The following is a 24,189-nucleotide window of genomic DNA, read 5'->3' on the forward strand; positions in this document are numbered from 1 at the left end:
TCCATAGCAGTCCTTGTGACGAGTAAATAGGGATGCACCCATGCTGGTACTGTTCATTTCCGATCTATTCAATTCAGTTCTATGTGTATATGCTAGATACATTGAGTGGGATTTTAATTCCTGTTTACGTTTTGACCGTTTGTTGCTGCTTTGAAAGTGTTCACACTTGAATTTTCTTTGTTACCTCGTTACTGGTGTATGATGTGTTATTTTAACAATGAATAACAATTCAGTACATTCTATGTATTCATTGAATTCCTTACATCTTTTTTACAACCTTTAAGTGGAGCCTGATGTTTCCCCACACAGACCAGAATGACCTCAGTCTCTCCCACACTTACAGCTGATGAATGAAACACTGGCATCAGATCAGTTCTCGGTACCAGCTGATCCCCAAAGTGCTACCAGGACTGAAACAGTCTGATCGGTGCATCCCTGCTGGTAAATTGACTTTGACAAGTTAACCATTCGCCAGAGCAATCTCAGCGATTTGTAAAAAGAAAGTATATCTTTGAGGTGAGATCTTGATGTTGATGGGCCTGTTTAAGAGGCAACATGAGGGACAGAGAGCTGTATGTGGTTAGTGTGACGAACGGTGCTGGAGTCAATTATTTCACATGCTTAGACTCACCCATATAAACCAGCATCATCTCTGTGAAGGTTTTCATTGGTGCAGTGGTCGTATTCCCGACCATGAGAATCCTGTCAGAGCTCCTCACTCAGCCGCAACATCTCTACATCAGGAGTGATTCAGGGAAGGAAGGGACAGAAACCTTTCCCTCACTGAGGAGGTGTGGCTGGCACGGTGATGGGTATGACGCATTCTTTCAAAGAGCTGTGATTGGTTGATCCAAAAGATCTAATGAATGCACTCTTGGTGCTGATGGGCCTAGAAAGGACAGAGAGATGGATAGATCACAGAGACTAGTCTCTATTCAGACATGGTGGAGTTCTGAAAACTATTTGATGTCTGTTGAATACATTGAAGCCATAGGCTTACTTTATATCAACTTCCATCAGTTTCAGTCTCTAGAAGGAGCAGCATCAGTCTGCATGTAAATCTATGAACCAGCCAACATTGTCGTGGTCACGTTCATTTCTGTTCCAGTGTTGGGTGAGAGACGTGAGGACATCTCTAACGTGATGGACCGCACACATTGTTATCTGTAGTTTCATTCAAGTCTGGAGATTTCTCTCTCTCTCTCTGTCTGTCCACCATTCTCTCCTCTGCTTCACAAACTCTTCAGACTCTTAAAAGTCCTCCTCCCTCCTCTTTAAGGGCTGAGATGCTTTGTGAAGAAAACGTCATAATACTACGATTCTTCATCGAATGGCATCGCTAGGAGCAACTCATTGCACCAGCCAGCTTCATGAATACGGCCATAGTGCTTCTCAGGCTTCTGTAACTGAAGGCCCCTTTCTGATTGCTACGTTATTTCCCAGGACCACCTTCCCAAATACATGTAAGGAAAAGAAATATCACTTTTCTTTTTACAAAGCCATCTGTTTGTGGCTCTGCAGCCAACATTAGTTTGTCTCTGAACTCATTGAAATGATGCATTTTAATTGTACTTTTATTACTTATGTGAATTCTTGAGCACATTTCGATTTTCAATTGAATCCAACCAATTGGCAGTGCCTCCAGCTGTTATTACAGTACAATTATGACATGATGAATGGCATTTCATTTCTCTCCTAGTTTTCTGCCACTTTCAATGGGCAGCATGGTTAAAGTGGCTGTAGTTGAAACAGATGTAGGTGTCATGTGTACCCTGGACGAAACGTTACCCAGGTGAAAAATAAATATGCTCAGCATATTTCATTTTAGCATACTTGACTATACTTGAAGCCCTACTAATCATCAGTATACTTAAAGAGTGCTATTTTGGAACAACTTATTTTCCACTTAATATATTTTAGTTGTGATTAAATAGTAGTTATGCACAATTTTAAGTATATTTAGTATATTTTTGTGTGCTAAATTGGAACAACTTAATGTAAGTAGGTGAAAGCGTGACTTTTGTATACTTTTTATACGTTTTCAGAAAGTACAGTTCTTTGATAGTATATTTGCAGTGTACTATTGAAAATGTCAGTATATTTTAAATAGAAAAAAGTAAAGCATTTTTTTGCCTGGGTAGTTAGTTCCATGAAATTCTTCCTCATTTCCTGTCAGTCTGTCATTTGTAGTACGCTGCTCTATACATGGATGCCATCTGATGGCATTGTGATGCACAGCACGAACTTCTGAACCAGGCCTGTTGTGTTTACAGTACAGTTTACAAATCATCAAATGTTCTGTTGATGGAAAGAAAGTCAACATCAAGTATGACTCAACACCTCAGCTGCCAGCTGTAACATTGGTCCCACAGTGCTCCACTTCTGTCAGCACACACGGAGAATAGCTCCTATGGATGGACACAGGCTCTGTGGGTTGAAGACTGAGCCTACAGTTGATACGTTATAGTTCTAGCTCACAAAGATACAAGCACTAAGCAGCTGACAGAAACCTCACATTCAACCATCCTTTGGACCTTGTTCTTCCTCTGCCCTCTTCATCTTTCTGCATTTGGTATCTTCATGAACTTTCCTCCTCAGGTCCATGTTGCATATCTTTTTCTATTTCAAACATGTTCTGACTTCCGTTTCAGCGGGTCGGAGGCAGTTTGCCCGTCACGAATGGGCCCAGAAGGCGGCCTACCTGCTGGGCTGCACCCTGGAGGAGCTGTCCTCTTCTATCTTTAAGCACCGGGCTAAAGGACTGCAGCACTCCACTTCCTTCAGAGGAGGACCGGACGAGGCCGGCCACGGGGACAGCTCAGGTACAAACTGTTGGCTTTTCACAGAACATCTGATTGGTTGAGTTGTGGTTGTCCTCCCCCTGATATGATGAACAGTTTGGAGAAGTGCACTTTAATTAGGATCATATGTACTGTACCATTGATTCAGACTCACTTGTTTGTGTGGGGATAAGATATAGTCTCAAGTGATGATTTCAATCTGGAAATCTTTAGTGAAACAACAAACGAAGAATATGACTTTTGATGCCAGCTTTTGGTAATTGACGTTTCTAAGTGCTAAACACATTTAGGTCTGTACCCAACACTAGTTGAGGTTTGACAGTCATCCGTAGGTGGTTGTTGTCTAGGATTGTTTCCTAGGTTTCAGATAAAAGCACAAGTTCTTGGAGAAAAGTCCTCTGAAACACCTGCACTGACCTGAGCAGAGGGTGTAGAAGGTGTAGAAGCTGTAGACGGTCAGGTCCTTCATCTGCTTCTTGTTGGCTCTGATCTCTTGTCTCTCAGGCTCTAAGGTCACAGCTCTGGAGTGTTTAGAGGCCATGGCATCCGGACTCTACTCGGAGCTCTTCACTCTTGTCATCTCCCTAATTAACAGGCAAGAATATTCCAAATATGTTATTTTATTATTTTGATCCTATTTGGAGTTCTTTTTCAAAAATCATTCATGATAATTATTAAAAACAGTTCTGACTCGAAGTCTCTTTCTCTAAAAAACAAAACTAGTTTTGAACTCACTGGTATCCGATCGGTACTCGGTGTCGGCCGATGCGTAAGTTTAGGTTTCGTTGTTTCGAGATTGTTTGGTGCAACAGAAGAGTTCTGCAGCGCCGCTCAACAGCGCCATTGTTTGGAGGACAAATGCTTCTGTGCTGGAAAGCTGCATCACCAGTGCAGCCACGTAGTTACTGACGCATATGTTTTACCACAGCAACCCATGTACATAGGCTGTTGATGTCTGGTACACACAAATACCATCTGAACACTTGCAAATAGCAGTGAGGACAGTCTGTCTTCTGTATGTGATTTGCGATTTGGCTGCAGTCTGAACATGGTTCCACTTCAGCTCCTTTCAGAGCGCATCTATTGACTGTTATGTCAATTCCCTTCAGAAGAACTCGAGTGATTTCCTTTCATCCGTTTTTCTAATTCAAAGCAACAACATTTGGTTGCACATTTCAGATTTGACCAAATATCTGAAATGTTTGTTGAAGCTTTAATAAGGTTAGCATGTACTGCTTTAAAAACAAATAGTTTTACTGTGTATGGTACACACAGTCTGCAGCACGGCCCTATTGTTTGAATCTTCCTCTTTGCAGTAACATTAGTCCTGCCAGTGTTGTACGGGTGGCTGTGAAACTATTTGTTCTTTCATTCACATTGTACAGATTTGTCTGAAAATGGTCAGCTGCAGTTCTTTGGTAAACCCTGCACACACAGTGGTACTCACAGATATCAGCTCTAACTGTGGAAGTTCACTTCTTGTGTGACTGTAAAAATGCTCTGCAACATTTCCTTCTTGAAAAGATGTAACAGTGTACAGGCAAGGCAACGCAAGTTTATTTGTATAGCACATTTCAACATCAAGGTAATTCAAAGTGCTTCACATAAAACCATTAAAAGCATCAAAACATAAGGCAAAAGAAAAGGAGATTTAAAAACAATTAAAAAACAGTGCAAGAAATAAAATACAGTAGTAAAATGCAGAAATGCAGGAAATTGATTAATATCCTTGAATGTGGTTCAATTAAAGGCAGCAGCAAACAGAAAAGTCTTCAATCTTGATTTAAATGAGCTGAGGGTCTCAGCAGACCTGCAGCTTTCTGGGACTTTGTTCCAGATATGTGGAGCAGAAAAACTGAACGCTGCTTCTCCATGTTTAGTTCTGACTCTGGGAACAGAAAGTAGACCGGTCCCAGACGACCTGAGGGGTCGGGATGGTTCATAAGGTAGCAGCAGATCAGAGATGTATTTTGGCCCTAAACCATTCAGTGCTTTGTAAACCAACAGCAGGATTTTAAAGTCAATTCTTTGTTGGACAGGAAGCCAGTGCAAAGACCTCAGAACTGGAGTGATGTGATCCACCCTCCTGGTCTTAGTGAGGACTCGAGCTGCAGCGTTCTGAATCAGCTGCAGCTTTCTGACGGACTTATTACAGAGACCTGTAAACACACCGTTACAGTAGTCCAGTCTGCTGAAGATAAATGCGTGGACAAGTTTTTACAAATCCTGTTGAGACATAAGTCCTCTGATCCTTGATATATTCTTCAGGTGATAGGAGGCTGATTTTGTAATTGTCTTGATATGGCTGTCTCTAACGGTGGCCCGGAGGGTCAAAACACAACATTTTCGTAAATGTCGTTTTGTTTCGACCCTCCGGGCCACCGTAGCCTTTGTTCTTTTATATGATCAGCAATTTCAAGGTCAGCTTCAAAGCGACAGTCCACAAACCAATGGGTGACGTCATGAAGACTACGTCTACTTCTCATACACAGTCTGTGGTTAAAGCTGAACCTGTTTCTCTGTATTATATCATTGTAAATTCAATGTCTTTGGACAAATCAGCAGCTTCCCAGTGTCAAAGCTTCATGATATGTGTGTGTCCCTCAGGGCTCTGAAGTCCAGTCAGCACTCTCTGTGCTCCCTGCTGATCGTGGACACTCCGGGTTTCCAGAACCCTCGGCTGGCTCAGCAGCAGCGGGGAGCCACGTTTGAGGAGCTCTGCCACAACTACACCCAGGAGAGGCTGCAAACCCTGTTCCATGAACGCACCTTCGTCCAGGAGCTGGAGAGATACAAGGAGGTGCTGCTGGGCCGACAGAGCTCAACAATAAGCATGGACAGAACATACACATATTAACACATTAGATCTTCTCTATCTTAAGTGGAAATATTCTCAGTTAAATGAAGTCAATGGTAAACAAAATGATAGATGTTCTTTTTATTTACTTTCTCCGCTCGAGTGACATTACCCATGCAGATAGTTTGTGTTTTCAGATGCCAATAGACCCCGATACGGTGGATTGGTGTGCATGGCATTGGAAAATGACATTTAGCAGCTCTAGACGATCCACAGAACACATCGGAGAGTCTTATTGCTGAGGAAGGTTCCTAACTGAGTTAAATGACCCGGAAGCATTAAGTGGCAATCTTGATATCACTGTAGCCTACTCACTTCCTGTGGTTCACATTTGCTAAAGTTGCTAAAAAACACCAAAAAACCATCAGTGTGTCTGATTTGCTGAGCACTGTGGTTCTCTTCACAAGGGGGAGAAGAGGTTAGGAAAAGACATAGGACGTCTTCTTTTCACTATTTGATCGCAGCCACTGCGTTCAACAGTTTGGTATAGTTCCAATGAAGACTGTTCACATCAGAGTCTTGGGGTTATCCTGGATTCCATGCATCTCCATTGTTTTGGGTGGAAGCTGATATCTCAGAGACAGATATCATAAAACTATCTGCATGGATCGATATAGACACATTCAAAGACAAATCAGCTTCATTATATTGCTTTGCAAAATCAAATAAGAAATATTATTTCAATCAAATGTACACTCACCCGATCCAGTGCAGTAATGGCTCATTTCATAACCGCCTGTTGATCCATTGATGATCTCATCTCCTGTAGGTTACTAACCTAAGCCTTTATCCCTCCTGCACCTAGGAAAACATAGAGCTTGCTTTAGATGACATAGAGTCCAGTACCTCACTGTCTGTAGCAGCTATTGACCACGCCTCAAGCCAAGCTCTGGTAAGCACAAGAAGCATCGCTCCACTGTGTCTGTTTCAGGCATCTCTCTCTCTGTGTGTGCATGTGACGTCATTGTGTTGTAACCTGCCCCCAGAAAGAGGGATGGGCTCTACAAAACATGTTATTTCACTGTTCACCTGCCAGCTGTTTGCTGTTTACACTTCCTGACATTGTGCCAAATGAAATGTTTAACCTTAAATAATGACAAAAGCACACCGGGCACATTTGTATGCTTTGCCAGGCCTGTTGCTTCCATCCAATTAGTTTGGCCCTTTGTGATTGTGTCTCATTTTCTTCTAATTTGCGCCGTTTCCTTTTGGAATTCGTCCCACGTCAGGAAATTAATTGGATACAAGTTTGTGATTTGTTTCCCTCTTGTTGGCTTGAGAGGGTCCCTCTCTCTCTCTCTACTCATCAGTTGGCCTCTAAAAGCGAAGCCCATTCGAATTGTTAGTGGGGAAAATGTGTGTGGCACCTGCCCTCAGCAGACAATCTGCAGCATTGACGTGTATTGGCTTGAGCAAGTAGCATTAACACGTGTTTCTAAATGGCTGGGAATAGATTTGTTTTGAAGTTGATTGCAAAAATCAAAGGTTAGCATGGCGCCGTGTACGTGTGTGGAAGTGGAAATCACAGTTTAAGCTCTGATGAAACATCATATTAGCAGCATCAGCAACAAAGATGGATACAAGTGACTTTATTCTTGCCTCGCGACAGTGTTGGTAGTAATGGTTTAGGTACAGCATTGTAGCTGAAGTGCAATGATTGTTATACCAGTGCAAACAAGTCCAGTTTGAGCTCCGTTCAGTCCGGTGCCTGCTGAGCGATACAGGGCGGGGGGGCTAAGAGCTGTGACTGCTGTAGGAAAGAAGAGGAGACAAGAAGAAGAGGCACAGCCGTGTAGGGAGGACTCCAAGGTGCACTGATAGGTCAATAAAGTTCAAGACAGTCGAGGCCCTAACGCATTTTGAAGTGCAGATGTTGTTTCAAATGGCTGAACACATGCCTTCACTTTTCAATCGCAAAGTCAACGTCCAGAGACGAAGTGAAGAGAAGAGAAGAGAGAATACTCGCTACTTCCATGGTCTATTTCATTCTTCCATATTTGACCACTGTGCTATCTTATCTGCAGAAAGACATCAAACAGTTCATATAAAGCACTGAATAAAAAGCTGGTCAATTCAAGATTTAATGAATCAAATGATTACACCACATAGATGGACATTGTTATCATGACAACGATAGCTATATGGAGATGCTCATATGCATCATAAATGAATGGATAGGATTAAACTGGACGGGGGAACGTGGATTAGATCAAGTTTCAGAGTGAGCAACTCAAACATCCAGTTTATATGACAGGAAACGTCAAAGAGTTGTTGACAGAGTTGACTGTCATGAAATGAACTATACATAACTTTTATGAACTCAGATGTTTTAATATATATAAAATACAGGGACTTACTACGGCTAGGCCTAGAATATCAAATACATTTTTCTTTAAGTTGTGTATTACGCTTGGATGCTCTCTATGTCCTCAGGAATGTGAACGATCGTAAAAACGACAAAGGTCATGAAGGGTCATGAAACATTGGAGCCGTTATGGTTCCAGTGCCATGGCTGACCTAAAGTCCCATCTAGAGTTTGTCCAGGCACATGGGCAACTGTGAGTCTGAGGCTTAGTGCCCTGTGGGTCGTGAGAGTAGTTCAGATTGTATCATAGACATTTCACTTTATAATCTGTGTGTAGGTCCGCTACAATCCAATGGAAACATCCCATTGGCTTTTTGTGGAGGGAACTAGTGCGATGCTAACTTCCTGTTAATACGTCAATGATACGTTCATTATACGTTCAATGATACCATCTTCAACTTTTTGGGGCTTTTCGAAATTACAAATTGTAAACAAAGCAAATGAATGTAGTAAAAAAAGATCACTGTTTATTGATTAACTTTTGAAAATGAGAGAAATATTTTTGGTCACATATCTTCCCCCAGAAACCGAGTAAAAAAGAGGCGTCAGTGCAATCCATAACAAGTGACAACAGTAGCCAACAAAACTCCCTATCTCTCTGGAGCAGAGTCTCCCTCTCCCCGCAGAGCTCTGATTGGTCAGAGCCCAATGTCACTATCCTAAAAGGCAGAAAAAGAATAAACGGTGAAATATAATGTTGGTTTGTAGTGTTGGCTTTCATCTATTTTCTTGTTTATTTTAAAATGTATGACACAATGTAATATCTATTTTTGACCTGCACATTGTCTCATGATCTTACGGTCAAAGTGTTTTTGAAGGAACAAACATGGCACATCTCTGAGTGTGGCTTTCCGTCACAGGTCCGGACTCTGGCCAGGACGGATGAGGCTCGAGGCCTCCTGTGGCTGATGGAGGAGGAGGCTGTTCAGCCTGGAGGATCAGAGGAAAGCATGCTGGAGAGACTCTTTAGCTACTACGGCTCTGCACAGGGAGAGAACAAAGGTGAGACCTCAACAGTAGGCTCCTGTAACAACAGGCAGCCCGATCATACTCCTGACCTCGTGGAGGGAATGTTTCCTGTGTGTTGCAGGAGCCGGTCTGCTGCTGCGAGGAGAGAAGCCCCACCTCTTCCTGTTGGGCCACAGCCACGGGACAGACTGGGTGGAGTACAACGCTCAGGGCTGGTTGAGCCACGCCAAGCACAACCCTGCCGCCCAGAACGCTGCCACTCTGCTGCAGGACTCCCAGAAGTACGACCACGCACACACATGCAACATCCGCTTTGTAGAGTTTGTGGGGATTAGTGGTCAGTGCTGTTCTGTTTATATGCTGCACATCCATGTGTTTAAATGGAGGTAAATGAAAGAGGGAAACCCAACTCACTCTGTGCTGCAGACGATTCCTGGACACTGAAGCCCTGTCATAACCATGTTTATTTGAGAAATTACTTGTGAATTTAAGAGTAACAGCAGTAAATAATTTGAGGAGTTCAGCCAAATTACAAAAAGAAAACACTCTTTCATTCCACTGCAGTGGCATCTATCCATGCAGGTACATGTGGTTATATCTTTCCAGGTCTTGAGATATCCGCCTCTGAGATTTCTGCTGTCACCCTGATACAATGGAGCTGAATGGAATTATTTCTAAACCATACTTCAGTATTTATCATTTTAACAACTAATGTCAAACTGATCTTCACATGCACTAACATGCACTGAAAGACATTACGCCTCTATATTCACGTAGATAATATGTAGAACTTTAACACATTCATAAACTTAGATCCTCTTTCTAACTTAGACGATAAATAGCGTGGGGATTTATCGTCAGTTTCACACATGTTTATTAAAAATGATGAAGCTAAACTATAAACATCAGAGTCATCTTAGTATTGATTGAATTCCTCAACTCAGCATTTGTCATTTTAACTTGCTTGTCCCTTTATGTGCTCTTCTTTTGAATTCACAAGCATTTTCAGCATTTCTTCTGATGTCAATTGTACGGCTTCAATTCCTCAAAGCAAAACAGACACTTCAGATCATTTGTTTGAAAAATAGAAATGTATTCAGCTATGATGTGCATGTGTCACGTACATGCATACAAATGCACTTCATCCCTCCGCCACCACAGGAAGAACATCAGTGGGCTGTTTATGGGCCGGGCCAGCGGGGCCACGGTGTTGTCTGGCTCCATCGCTGGTCTGGAGGGCAGCTCCCAGCTTGCCCTGCGACGAGCCACCAGCATGAGGAAGACCTTCACCACAGGCGTGGCCGCCGTCAAGAAGAAGAGCCTGTGTATCCAGGTCAAACTTCAGGTGGTAAGTGGAGCAGATGGGGATTCAAACTTGTGCTTCATTCATCAAAATACGTTATGAAGCTACGAGAAGGAACATGAAGCTGTTGTTCTATCACCAAGCAGAAGCTGATATCTGAGCCCCCTCCTCTCTGTCTGTAGGATGCTCTCATTGATATGGTGCGTCGTTCCAGGGTTCACTTCGTCCACTGCCTGCTGCCCAAAGCGGAGGCAGTGGGTGGTGGAGGTGAGCCCCGTGTGACGCATGGAGAGAGCCCGGACTCGGGCCTCATGACTTTGGACGTGAGCCTCCTGAGAGCTCAGCTCCGAGGCTCCAAGCTGCTGGATGCACTGCGCATCTACAGGCAAGGTAATAAAGTACTTTTGAAAACTTTAATATCAATGAAATAAGAATTCCATCTATTTCACATAGTGATGTCAGTTATCTGGGATGGGTCCTGTGTTACAAACCTATGGTGTACAATACAACATATATTCATCTTTACAGGCAGGAAGGTCCAATGAATAGACGTGTTATGTTGCATGATGGGAAATATAGGATCTGATGAAACTTGTAGCTTGGCCAATACTAGAGGTGTGGGCTGACTGAAATGGAACTGCATCCCACCCATGGAACAGAGTATCTGTTGGTGACTTTCTTTATTCTGGACTCTTATGACTTGTGGGGGACCACAGGGCTCACTATTTGGCCCGCTTTTATTCACTTTGTATCTGCCTACCTTTTGCTGTTGTATAGGTCATTTCAACCATTGTCATGCCGATGACACACCGTTTTGTGTGTCATCTTATCCTGAAAGTCTGCCATCAAAAACTGGATTCTGTTTGACTTCTTATAAAAGTGAAGTTTGTATTTCTGATCTTTCAACACCTTATCACACATGTATTATGTGTACAGCTCTGAATCGCTGTGTTGTGGTAATGAAAGGTGATACAGAAATAAAACGTACTGTCTTACTCAGCGTTAAAAGTCAGAATAGTAGGACCTCTGTTAGTTTGATTTTGACTATCGTCTCTTACGAATCTCCCAACTTTATGGAAGTATAATACAAAATCACGACGGTGAACATCACAGGGTCAGTGCTGTGACATAAAGGATAGCGGCCTATGTTTTAAAAGGGTTAGGGTAGAGTAGTCCTTAGAACTCTGGTGTATTCTAACAGAGACAGACGTTATAGTAATCTAATCATGTTAATCCAGTGAAGAATTTAACTTCGGGAGAGTATCTGAAAGGATTCTGATAACCTGACCATTGCTGAGGACAAATGAAGTCTTCATTCAAAAGTCGATACTTTTACATCCTTTATATGGTTCTAACTGTTCGTGCTTCTCTAAAAGCTTGAGCTCATTTCCACCTTTACCACATTTCTTTGCTATTAAGTCTGTTGAAGTTTTTTTTTTTGGTTGTATGCTTCCTATAAATAATAGTTGCCCATTGACACGTTGTTGGCTCTCCCCGTGCTGCAGACGCTCCTCTAACCTCAGTGTTCCATGTTTCTGTGCTGTCCTCTGGTCCGCTCTCTCCCTGCCTCCAGGGTACCCAGACCACATGGTGTTTTCTGAGTTCCGCAGGCGCTTTGATGTCCTGGCACCACATCTGACCAAGAAGCATGGCCGCCACTACATTGTCACAGATGAGAAGAGGGTGAGTGTGTGGCTGGGTAGTGACTGTTCATATCATGGAAACTAAGATGTTAAAAGGCTTTACACACAAGTATGATTTGGTCATTGTAGTTTTTTTTAAATTTATTATATTTTTAATCATAATTTAGTCAACAAAAAGACTAAAACCAATAAGTGCTAGTCAGCCCCTCTACCCTGTCAGTGGCTCTGAGCTCTTTCTTTCCTGCTGAAGAATACATCTTCAGGAGGATAAAGCCTCAATAACGTCCTAAAACAGCAGGTCGCTGTAGTCATCATCAACTCTTACCCAAACAGGAGGCAAGAGTGTATTTATTTCGGAGTATTTACAGCAGTGGATTCATCCACATTTGGTGCTCTGCTAAGTATTTGGGGCATATGTGGGAAGGGGAGGTAGCAGTGGCGGCTGGTGGAACATGTTCTAGGTAGGGCCATCCTATCAATTTCAGCAAACATCCCAGTATGATTTAATGCAAAAAAAATGTAAGTATCAAACACGCATTATTACTTTGCAGTTAAATATTTAACATGTATTCCAACACGAAAACAATCAGTGAATAACACTTATAATATAACATAATATAATATGTTTATTTATTGAGATGCCCCTATGGACCTTGTTATAGGAGGTAAAGATCAGGAGAAGTAAACATGAAGTGTAATTATGAATACTGATGTTAAATTAAGCTATGATGAGTTTTCACTGTTAATTTAACATCTATATTACATGTTGATGTCTCCATGACCAAGTTAAGCAGATGAGACTGAGGACAACTATGTAGAAGAAAAGATGTTCACTTTGTCTAATATGTAGCTTGACAGAGTTCTCATGTGTGTCCTGGTGTTCTCATGATTCCTTACCTCCTCATCCCTCACTCCCTACCCTGGTGTTCTCATGTTTCCTTACCTCCTCATCCCTCACTCCCTACCCTGGTGTTCTCATGTTTCCTTACCTCCTCATCCCTCACTCCCTACCCTGGTGTTCTCGTTTCCTTACCTCCTCATCCCTCACTCCCTACCCTGGTGTTCTCATGTTTCCTTACCTCCTCATCCCTCACTCCCTACCCTGGTGTTCTCATGTTTCCTTACCTCCTCATCCCTCACTCCCGTAACTGTCCGTGCTGGATCCGTCCCCGTTGTTTTAAAAAGCTAAATAAATTATTAGCATGACGTCATCCAGCTAGCCAAACCTGTCTGGTGTACAGCTAGTGAAGCTTTGCATGTACTGCTTCCCTTTCCCGCTAGTCTGCTGTCTGATTGTGAGGTCAGGCTGATCTGATATCAGCTCTTTGGCTGCAGAATCTCCGCCAAAGTTCTCCTCTCAAACGGGTCTTGGAGGAGTAGTGCTCGCGTGTAGAGACTTCTCCTGACGAGAACGCTCAGCGAGGGGGGCCAAAACGATCAGGCCCCCCAAGCTGCGCGTTCTCAGAGTGTCGTGCACACAGACAGAGAGCACGAGCAGAGAGCACACAGGCAGAGAGGACGAGCAGGAAAAGCATATATTTTGCGCAGATATCATATTTTACACACATTACTGGATACATTCCACAGTTCAAAAACACAAATATTGACAATTTGTATAATTTATGATCATTATAATTTTTATTTTATTTTAATTTTTTTTTGTGTGGCTCATGGTGGGGCCATGCCCCATGGCCCTCTATTGACCAGCCGCCACTGGGAGGTAGTATGGCAAAAATCTATCAAGATGTTTTTCAGGTAGGCTTACAATCTACAGTCTTATTACAATTCTTATTCATGTTAGTTTACTGACAGTGAAACCCACTCATTCTGCCCCAGCAGGTAACAAAACACCACACCAATTGATGTTCTCAAACTGCTTTAAGGTTCCTTTAAATATGTATCGGATACTTTTCCTAATATTTATCAGTTACTTTTTGAAATCCACTTGAACCACATCCACATCCATTTGATCCACTGCACAGCACTTGAATTTAAAAATCAACTGTGTCACTTGTGCAGCTGGTCTGCCTCTTACTCCCGTTATCAGAGAACAGCAGGAGCAAGTAACAGCAGCTGAGCTTTCATCCAAACAAGTGACAAACAATCAGAGCACACAAGACCAAACTGCATCCTAAGTTACCATATGACGTAGCAATTAACCCCCATGTGGGATTGATTAAGTGTGTGTGCGTGCGTGTGTGTGTGCTCAAGTAAAGAAGGGAAAGAGGAAGAAGCGATATCAGGCTTTGATACACACAATACTTCTGTTTTAGGTCTGCACATGAAAAGAAATAAAAGATATAAAGCATAACGCTACATATACTGCATACGTCCAGTACATGGAGGACTCTTGACCTTACATGACCCTATTGATCTATTCACCTACATCTGCCATGTAACGTACCATGACATCTTTAGCAACAGACAAATGAACTTTTTAAATGACAGATGCTTTGCTACTCTACCCATTCAGGATCTATGTGCTGAATATATGTTTTCACAGAAGAATATTCCAATCAAATTCCCACAAAAATTAGAAAGATGAAAACAATGCAACAAATTGAACAAACAAATGAAGAAATCGAACATGAAAAGAAATGTAAGCAAATGGTCAATCGTGCACAGCTTGTCTGTATATTACTGAGGTGAGTGATTTGTAGTTATTTTGAAACTTGCACCGTTCTAGTGTGAGTCATCCGTGCAGTTATTGTGCAGGAGGTACGTGAATGACGTGTTCAGTCCTCGGGCGGTTCTGTTAGTGTTGATCCTCCCATACAAGCAGAGCTTGTTCTTTTAGCAGCTGAGAGCTGAACAAAGTTTTTAGTTGTTTTTTTTCCAAAACACACCATTTGAAAAATAAATGGTAATTTAGACTTTTTTTAAAAATATGTGACGATGAATGATAAATGATGTAAAATCTTGTCTGAATAGGATTCTGTAAACACCATTGTCTCTGCAGTTTGTTCTCACAGAAAACACAATAAGGCTGCATGAGGACCTTAAATCCAGCTCAAAGGTTTTTAGTGAAACAGTTTCAAAGGTGAGCTCGCGTTGTGACACAGTTTCACTGTATCTTGAGTTTTATGATGAATCACATTTCTTGGGAAATGTTCTCAGTTTGTTAAAATGCCCCAAAGGATCCTTAAGAAGCATGAATGTATTCCTGTAATAATTAGGAAGTTCATTTTCATGAAAACGGTCAGATTTAAAGAGGTCAACTTACTGGCTATGGCTAATATTTCTTAGCCTGTAAAAACAACGTCTTCTGTGGCTCTGTTCTCCCATGATAAACATAACCGTGATGATGTCAGATCGGTAGAAGGTTGAAACTCTAAAGTCTGGAGATAAAGTATTCCTCAGCTTGCCCTCACATTCTAATCTCCCTGTGTGAACAGAATCCCTTTATTCCTCCCGCTCTGCTCTCTCCGCTCTCCTCTTCCTGTTCCAAGAGCGCTCTTGTGTGTAATTAATTATGATTGCACAGGCTGACAGCATATGGCTACTGTACTGATTAATTACCGGCAGTGGAAGAGCTGTCTTTCCCTCTCGCTCTCTCTCTCTCTCTCTCTCTCTCGCTCTCTCTCTCTCTCTCTCTCTCTCTCTCGCTCTCGCTCTCTCTCCCATTCCCTTGTCTCTTTCCACTTTCCTTTCTTGTCTCATTATCTTGCCATTCCCTTGTATAGGAGGCAGAACAGTTTAGAAACATCCCTGAGTGTATGATTAATGCCTTCTCTACATTCTGCTCAGGCAGTTTATAGCAGCCCGAGCAGCCTTTATGAGTGGGAGGTGGGGCTGCTGGAGGAAAAACATCTCTACATTAAGGCCTTCTGCACCTGCTGTGCAAAAGTATCTTGTCTTAGAAGTTAAAGAATGATTTGGGTTTTTTTCGGGGTTTTTTGCTGAATTTCTGCCTGTTTGTGCATGTCGGTTAAAAGTGGAGTACACAAAGTACATTGAAATGAATAGCAGAGAACAGAAGATTTAACTGGATTCATTAAGCAGATCAGTGAAATCAAGCTCTCCTCTCTTTAGCACAACACTGGCAGTAAAGTGGCTCACGAGATTGGAGATGAGCTTAGAGAGGACAGCAGTCAGAAAGAACTAATGGTAGCCAGTGCTCTGGGGAGTGGGGGCCCAACAGTGCAGAAGAAAGAAAGCAAGGGCGATGGATGAAAGGAGGCGGTCTGAGACGGAGGAGGGCGTATAATTGGAGGAATGATATGAAAGAATTGGTTTTCAGAGAAAGAGCATTGTGGTAAGCTGAGCCCGTCTGAGAGGACCCTGTCTTTCCGCTGCTCACGGCCCAGTTCTGTCAGTTCCTCTTAATAGAGCGTGATGTAGCCATGATATTAGCCGCCAGATGGTGTACCTGCCAAGAGCTTTTCAGACCAACCAGGCAAACAGCAGAGAGGAAATCCACCACGTTTCCCAACACTCCCGTCAGCGTCCTGTCCCTTAGACTCTAGAGGCTCAAGCCTCTGTGGAACCGGACATGTAAAGTTCCATAAGTAGTATCATTAAGTTGTTGGTCCTGGGTTAAATCTGACTGCTACGGCAGAGGTTATGTCTTCTCTGGTTACTTCTGATAGAGTCTATAAAGCATGCAAAGAGTTGTTCATGAGAGTGGAGCATCAGTTTACAGTCACAATGGTTTGTCAGGTCATGCAACTGTTCTGGTTGAAGTAGGCTGTGTTAGCGGTTAGTGCATGTCTACAGGGTGAGTTGAAACATGCAGTTAAACGTTAGTAGTCAATAGTAAGCCGCCATTCTGCCGGTTGGTTTCGGCACTGGCGAGATTAGAGTGTACTTCCTGTGAAGTACATCTCTCTAAGTTTCTGTTGTCAGAGATCCCACCCCCCTCGCACTGTTCAAGTGGCGAGGGCAGATATCCCACGTTACCGCCAGCACTCAGGGAAACGTCGCGAACAGTTTCACTCTGGAGTGTGTCATGGCGGGCTGGTGATATCTCCCTCCCCCCACCCTCCTAATTAGAGATGGAGACAGGTCCGGCGCACAGGTCAAGTTCAGTTACCTACGGCACTGGCGACTTGACAGAACCGGCCGATGACTCGGCTGAAAGAAGGCGGTGGCTTCGTGGAACAAGCTGGAGGTGGCTCATGCTGACAGAGCAGGAGAAGAAGGCTTAGTTGACGAAAGATCTTACGAGCTTGGGTGCTCGAAGGGCCTCTAAGGTTGTGGCACCCTAGAGGTGTATGCGAAAAGGTGGGGGAACACATGAGGCTCGTTTCTGACCCGGAGTCGGGTAGAGCAAGAGTGTTATGACCCCCCAGTAGGACTGAAGAATATGTATAGATTTATACATAACGGGCATTGCCTTTGCGAACAAGGTCGCCCAAGAAGGTTGAAGAACGAGGTGCGAAATGGGAGTGGTCGTTTCCGGAAGTGTGCTGAGTTCTCTTCCCCCCCCCACCACGTCGACTTGGCAGCAGGGGGAAAGGTCACTTGGCTTAGTCAGGTGGGCTGCGAGCCAGCGTTACCTGATGTGTGGCCCTTGAGGGCGTCTTTCACCCCCCTGGTTCTGTTGGTCTTTCGACCGCCAGGGTTGTTTGTTCCTCGGGGGTGACCAGGGCTCGCTAGGCCAAGTCCTCTCGTCGTCTTCCGACGCTAGGTCGGAGTCGCTCGACTGTTGGATACCTAAGACTATGGCGGTGTCTTCGTACCGATTTGTCGGCCGTCCGCGTGTCTCCCATGCAAGTTGCGCGTATTTCCTAATATCTGGCATGGTGAGGTTACTCGTTCTGCAGTGTATAGTAACATCGTATCTCACGTTGTCGTGGAGATTGTGCAAGAATAGCGACTTGAAGGCATGGTCTTCTTCTAGACCTGGGGCGTTACGTCCTTGGAAGTACGCAGATCTCAAGCGCCTGAAGTAGTCTCTCGGAGACTCTAGCCTTTCCTGGAAAATGGCAAAGGCGCAGAGGGTGGCAGAAGCTGGGTTGGTGTACAGGGAGTACTCCTCCCTAAGGGCGTGACAAAGGGATGAATAGCGGTCGCGGATACTCGGCTGGAGCGTTTCCACGAAAGCGTGGACGCTTCGCGCTGTGGTTTTCCACACTAGCTTTAGCTTTTCGCGCGATGAGAGGCGCAATAGGTCGAGGAGGCAGCGATCGATCTCCCTTAGGTAGTCATCGATGCTCGAGTCGCGATTATCGGGATTGAAGCGCTCTACGTCTTTCACCAGAGACTCAATCTGTCGAGTACGCAGGCCTCCAAGGTTGATGGGGCCTGAGTCGTCTGAGTCTCCATACTCGCGATGGTGGTAACGACTATCATCCTCCCTCCCTGAGGGGGATGGGGTCAGTTCTTGTCGCGCGCGTGAACTGCGTGGAGGATTGCGTTCGCCTGAGGTGGTTTTGAGGCCACCTGGGCCGACTAGGACCGGGTGTTGGTCCTCTCTCCTCCTGGTTGGGGAACGCGTTTTCAAGAAATGCAAGGTGGTTCGGGTCTCGGGGAATGAGGGAGCCGAGACCAAGAAATGACTGGGCTGAAAGGCTCGGTAGGGGGTAGCAGTACCTACCGGGGTTGCTGGAACACCTTGAAGCGCTTTCAGTTTGTCATCACTCTCTGATGCTTTAGAGAGTTCTAGGTTGACCTCTCTGAGGTCACTGCGCAGGCTACTATTTTCTGACTGTAGGGCTCTACAGTCACGTGACAACTCCTGAACCTCTGTTCGGAGTGTCCAGATCTCGCGTTGCTGCTCGTCGCTCTGTGCCCGGGTTCGGGCAGCTTGCAGCTGCATTTTCTGATGGTAGATGAGCAGTATTTCGCCGATTACGTCCTGAATCAGGCGCTCTCTGTTACCTGCTGGGTTATTTACATAAGCCACCAGCTGCTCTAATTGCTCGTCGCATAGGACAGCAGTGTATTTTGCAAAGTACTCTCTTTCCTTTGCTGTGAGTCCGAGGACATCAGCCACCACATCTCGTAATGCGGTGTCTTCTGGAGCCACAGCTCCAGGAATGGGGGGTTTCTCGTTACTCATTCTCTCTAATGAGCACGACTCCCAGTAGTTGTTAATTCCCTAGTGTTAGAACGGAAACTGTTAGTGTTACGGTTCTCAGTGAAATGTCTAGTTCGGTAACTTAGGATTTCTACTGTTAGATGTTAATTACTGTTAGTGTTACGGTTCATGCAGGCGCACAGTGAAATGTCTAGCTCTGTGACTTACGTTTCTACTGTTGCTGCTCTGAGGTATCACTACTGCTTTGCAGCCAGAGGTGCGAAAATGCTAATGTAGTTTAGCACTTTGGGCCTGTGACAGCTGTGTGTAACTTCTTTGAGGGATTTAAGAAAGCAAGCAAGGTATTACAAATAAACGATCAAATCTACTACACAGCTGGCTGTTAGTTTTAAGAAATGAAACGAATAATTAAACCTGGAAACGAAATAAAATTTCGAGAAGGGAATTAAAGATTAAGATTAAAAATCTGGATTTAAAATCAAAAATTTAATTACAATAAGACAAGATTTTGAAGATCAAAGCCTACCTATTTTGGGAAATAAGTTTCAGGAATTTGGATCATTCAAAAGAAGAAAAAAAATAATTTTTCGGAAAAAAATATTTTTTTGGAAAATTAATTATTCAAAAATAATTATGGATTAATGTGCATATATACTGTAACAAAACTGGAATAACGTAGCCTCACACGGGGCACCATTATGTTGGGATCTAAAGGAGCGTGTTTGGGTTATCAGCATTTAAGAAACTGAATTCTTGACATCAATAGAATTATTGATGTATGTAACAATTATTAATGATTATTAATATAAACGGGGCACCACCCTGCGAACAGGGACCAATAACCAAACGATAAAACTAAGTCTCATAATTAGTAGTCACTCATAATGTCAATAGTCTGCGTATGACTACACATTCAGTGACAGTGAAGGTTTTAAGTTCGAGCACAGGCTACTACATACAGTCTTATCAAATACATATGCACAAGTAATCACAGACGACTGCTCCTGAAAGTATAACAGAGTTTATTGAATCAAAATAACAAATGATCAAATCAATTAATATTGCAACCAACAAACGTTATCATACAATTTTATATGCCTAAACTAAAGAATGAATAAAATGGATGAGGGTGTATGTCTGTGTGTGTATGTGTATGTGTGTGTGTGGGTCAACAGGAAGGAGTCTTACAGCTACGCTAAAGACTACAAAAATGGCGGCGTCGAGTGACGCTGGCCAAAGGGGAGGGGCCTTAAGAACTACAGCTAAAAACTACAAAGATGGCGGAGTCGAGGGACCCGGACAAAATGGCAGTTAGGCTGCTGTATGTACTCACGTGTGCCTGGGCAGCACGTGATGTGAGGCGCTCGTTTGAACGAGGTTCCCCAGGAGTAGAACTAGGAGCTATGTGTATGTGCGTGTTTCGTGAAAGGAGGAACGAGAAAAAAGGAGCGAGAACTCGAAGTGAATCACGCTTCGGCGTGCGATGTGGTAGGGAGCCTGAGTGCTGGTTATATCGTGCATAAATATACCGCTGTCGTCTTGGAACTGCCGGTAACTTATGCCGTGATAAGCCACGCACCTCAGCTCACTCACCGAGTCGAGTTAATGAAAAGAGAACTTCCACCCGGAGTGGAAGACAATGAATGAAAAGAAATCAAATAAATCCCGAGCAAACAGTCATAGTTGATACACACATACAGCGGAGCTTCTCTGCTCCGTAATGATTGCGTAATACCTCAATATCACGCGACAGTAATTTAAACACACAAAAACACGGGAATATCAACATATAAATGAATGGCCTGAATTAAACTTAAGTTAATTTAAGCTAAGCTATGCCCAAATGCCAAGAACCTTACTTGTAGATGCTTCGTTGCAACGTGGAAGTGTTTGTGGCAAAGCTGTCCGTTTTCCTCGTCGGGAAGGGGGACAGGGGGGAGCTTGCGGGTCGGCGCGGCTTTGCAGCGGGCGCTGTGTGTCGCGCGGCGGTGAGCTGGCGCTGTTTCGGTCCGTTGGCGTGGCTCGGGAGCAAACGCAGACGTGATCTGTCCTCGCTGCAGGGAGGACAGTTTAACTTCGGCTGAGACGACGTGGTCCGTAGGTCTCCCGGTAATCATCGGTCAGGAGAGGAGCGAGGCTTCGTAGGCTCCTCTGTGCCGGTTTGTGCACAAAATAAAAAAGAAGCAGAAAGCACTGAACGAATGCTGATGCAGATTCGTTATCGCGGGCTGTTTCGTCCAGCGAAATGGCTCGTGACCTGACAGGGTTTGATGAGGGTTCGAGGGGCTGTTGCTTCCTCGTGGCCAGCGTTGCGCTGGCGGGGAAAGTTGGTTCTTCTGTGGCCTGGACGGGGGGTGTCCGAGCGAAGAGAGCGTGGTGTGCTCCCTGTTCGACGGAGGTCGACGGGAAAAAGCTGGATTCTCTGTGGCCTGGACGGGGGGGGGGGGGGTCCGGGCGAAGAGAGCGGTTGTGTGCCTCCTAACTCAACCGAGGTCGAAGGGGAAAAGCCTAGAAGTGTGAACTAAAAACAGTTTTATAGAACATCGGCTGAACCACAGGGGTCCTGGGGTCTCCTGGCCTTCGGCCAATGAGATTGCCGCGGTTACCATGGTTATTTGGGGGGGGGGGAATTCACACCTGAGTGTGAAATCCCTTTGCTCTCCTCAAACTACAAGTCAGGATGAGACCTTTGCTTGAAAAAGCGAAGGCCTGATTGTCTTTGTCCACAGCACATGTTTCAGCCATATGGCCAGAGTCAGACCCCAACAAAGTCTTACTGTCATACAACCTTGAACAGAGTGAGATATCTCAACAACAGACTCACAGGAGACGGTAAAATGCTGCACAAAAAACCAAAGCAGCAGAGATATCCAGACTTTTATTAGTCGTAGAGCTCAAACCAAAAACGCTTCACATCTCATGAAGCTACTTGACAGTGTTTGTGAGATTCTACCTTTAAAATGCCCAACTTTGAGAGGAGATGATTTGCCACCAATTCAACTCCTGCAGACAACAAACAGTCGACATAATATTCATCGTACACAACACAGTGCAACAAATGAATAACACGATGACACATGATAACAGCAGAAAGATGCTACATCTATAAATGAGCTTCTGAGTTGGTCAAAAACAGTGTGATGTGTTCAAATACACGAGCGTTTCTAACTTGGCCCTTGTTCTCCTGTTGGCTTGGAGGTCAGGCAGGAACAAAGGGGCTCGATTGTGTCCGTCTGTCTGCTGACTGCTTGTTCTGCTGTTTGCAGGCAGTGGAGGAGCTGCTGGAGTCCTTGGAGCTGGAGAAGAGCAGCTACCACATGGGGCTGAGCAGGGTGAGTGCAGTCACTTCATTCCATTCTTCATGTAAGGGCTGCTTCCATAGCGCTGCCGGGGCTCGAATGGACTGCAGAGGGAAGCCTTCATTCGAAAGGCTTGTTACTATCAGTATATTTTGTATCGTATGGTCTGAAGTAGGGGTGTAACGGTACGCGTATTCATATTGAACCGTTCGGTACGAGGCTCACGGTTCGGTACGCATGACGAACCGAATACGTTTTTTTTTTTTTTTTACTTTATTTAACCAGGTAGTCCCATTGAGATTAAAAATCTATTTTGCAAGATGTAAGTAACAATACAAGATGTAAGTAACAATACAAGATGTAAGTAACAATACAAGATGTAAGTAACAACACTACATAACATTAAGGAGCAGTTTTTGTTTTTTATGCTTATGTGTTGCTAAGAAGACACCCCAGAAGATGAGTCACTCAGGTATAGTTCCATCATTGTTCAAAGTCAAAGAATAACTTCATGATGTTAGTTGTAATGAATAAATATATTTTAAAATCAAGTACATTTCTCTGCATTTATAGTTTTCTACTGTACCGAAACGTACCGAACCGTGGCTCCACTGTATCGTACCCAACCGTTGATTTTGTGAACCGTTACGCCCCTAGCCTGAAGACATCTCCCTGTTTTCTGTACTGCTTTGCTTGTCATCTTCTGTTGATGCTGTTTTTCTGATGGCGTTACAATTGTATCTACTTTGCCGACTTTGCCTTCTGTGTTAAGATACGGTCAGTGAAACTCCCTGCAAAGATTCATACGTCTGTACATCTATAAATAAATACATTTCATGTTGATAATAACAATTTCTAACACAAGGACATGCTGAGATCAATACATCAGATCAATTAACTGGTAGTAACTGCCCTCTTGTCCAGTCTCTCCTCCAGCACCATAAATGACATTCATATCACCACAATGAGAGAAAAGCAGACGTATGCCAGCACGGTGTCGTTTACTCTACAACCTTGTGATGAAGCATCGAGAAAGAAAGGGAAAAAGGGAAAGACAGGTTGAATGCAGCACGCAATTCATAACGGGCATAATACCTCACTTTCATGCTCGGCTTTCAATATGAAACATGTGCAGGAAGTGTTGAGTATGAACTGAAGTTAAGTAGTGAATACAAAGTATTCTAAAGTAGTCCACAGTATTTCTGTTGAACAAAAGAAAGCAGCAGAGGAGTGCATGACGTCGTAGTACTGGTGGAATGTCAACTATGCAATTCCACCTCAATGTTCTTCATTAGGACCCGGCCTTTTTATGTTTATGCTGGTTTTCATTGAGTCTTTTCACCTCCCTAGCTTCAACCTCTACCCTCGGTGAATCACTTTTAGAACCGTAACCTTCAACCCGAGAAAAGCATACAGGTCCAAACTGACAGCTGAGAGTTTTGCCCTTACATTTACCAATCAGCATCCGCAGAGTCTGTCCACCCCACACACACTGTGTATGTTCTTCATTTGTTTTCAGAAAACACCACTTTCTCTTGCCGTTATTACTTTGAAGCAGTTGCCAGCTTCTTTGCAGGAAGCCCTTAAACTGACGTGAACTACTCCAACCGTCACATCAAATCAGGTTCTAGCTGTGGAAGCTCGCACTGACCAAACATTTCTGGCAGTTGCATCTTTTATGTTGCCATCAAGGAGTCTGGGCTTCGAGTCCCAACGTCTTTTCACTCTGTCACACCCTCAATTAGACAACTACAAAGTGTTTTCCATTCTACTCGGCTCCCTTTCTAACATAATGTGTGCATGGAGAAGTCCGAGCCGTTTGTCCCTGTGCGGTGACGAGTCTTCCATCCTCACCTTCGGTAGTCCTGCTGCGTTCTGTTGTTCTGGGGAGGGCTCTCTGTGTCTCTGACCCTTGCCAAGCAGCAGTCAGACACTGCCAGACTCCAACTCTTTGAGATAAAAAACCCAGC

At 43.9% G+C, this 24,189-nt stretch overlaps 1 protein-coding gene across 6 annotated transcripts in view; it reads left to right on the forward strand.

Annotated features, from left to right (window-relative positions):
• myo18ab (myosin XVIIIA b) overlaps positions 1 to 24,189 on the forward strand; it is a 155,784-nt gene that overhangs the window by 57,174 nt on the left and 74,421 nt on the right. For all 6 annotated transcript variants that reach the window (XM_079272197.1, XM_079272199.1, XM_079272194.1 and 3 more), the window contains 10 exons: positions 2,652 to 2,822; positions 3,306 to 3,396; positions 5,409 to 5,601; positions 6,464 to 6,550; positions 8,884 to 9,025; positions 9,114 to 9,273; positions 10,154 to 10,340; positions 10,478 to 10,685; positions 11,869 to 11,978; positions 22,187 to 22,252. In XM_079272197.1, the coding sequence (XP_079128323.1) occupies positions 2,652 to 2,822; positions 3,306 to 3,396; positions 5,409 to 5,601; positions 6,464 to 6,550; positions 8,884 to 9,025; positions 9,114 to 9,273; positions 10,154 to 10,340; positions 10,478 to 10,685; positions 11,869 to 11,978; positions 22,187 to 22,252 (1,415 nt within the window). The remainder of the gene's footprint in view (positions 1 to 2,651; positions 2,823 to 3,305; positions 3,397 to 5,408; positions 5,602 to 6,463; positions 6,551 to 8,883; positions 9,026 to 9,113; positions 9,274 to 10,153; positions 10,341 to 10,477; positions 10,686 to 11,868; positions 11,979 to 22,186; positions 22,253 to 24,189) is intronic.

The sequence above is a fragment of the Melanostigma gelatinosum genome, assembly GCF_949748355.1.
Source record: "Melanostigma gelatinosum genome assembly, chromosome: 7".
NCBI classification, from domain to species: Eukaryota; Metazoa; Chordata; class Actinopteri; order Perciformes; family Zoarcidae; genus Melanostigma; species Melanostigma gelatinosum.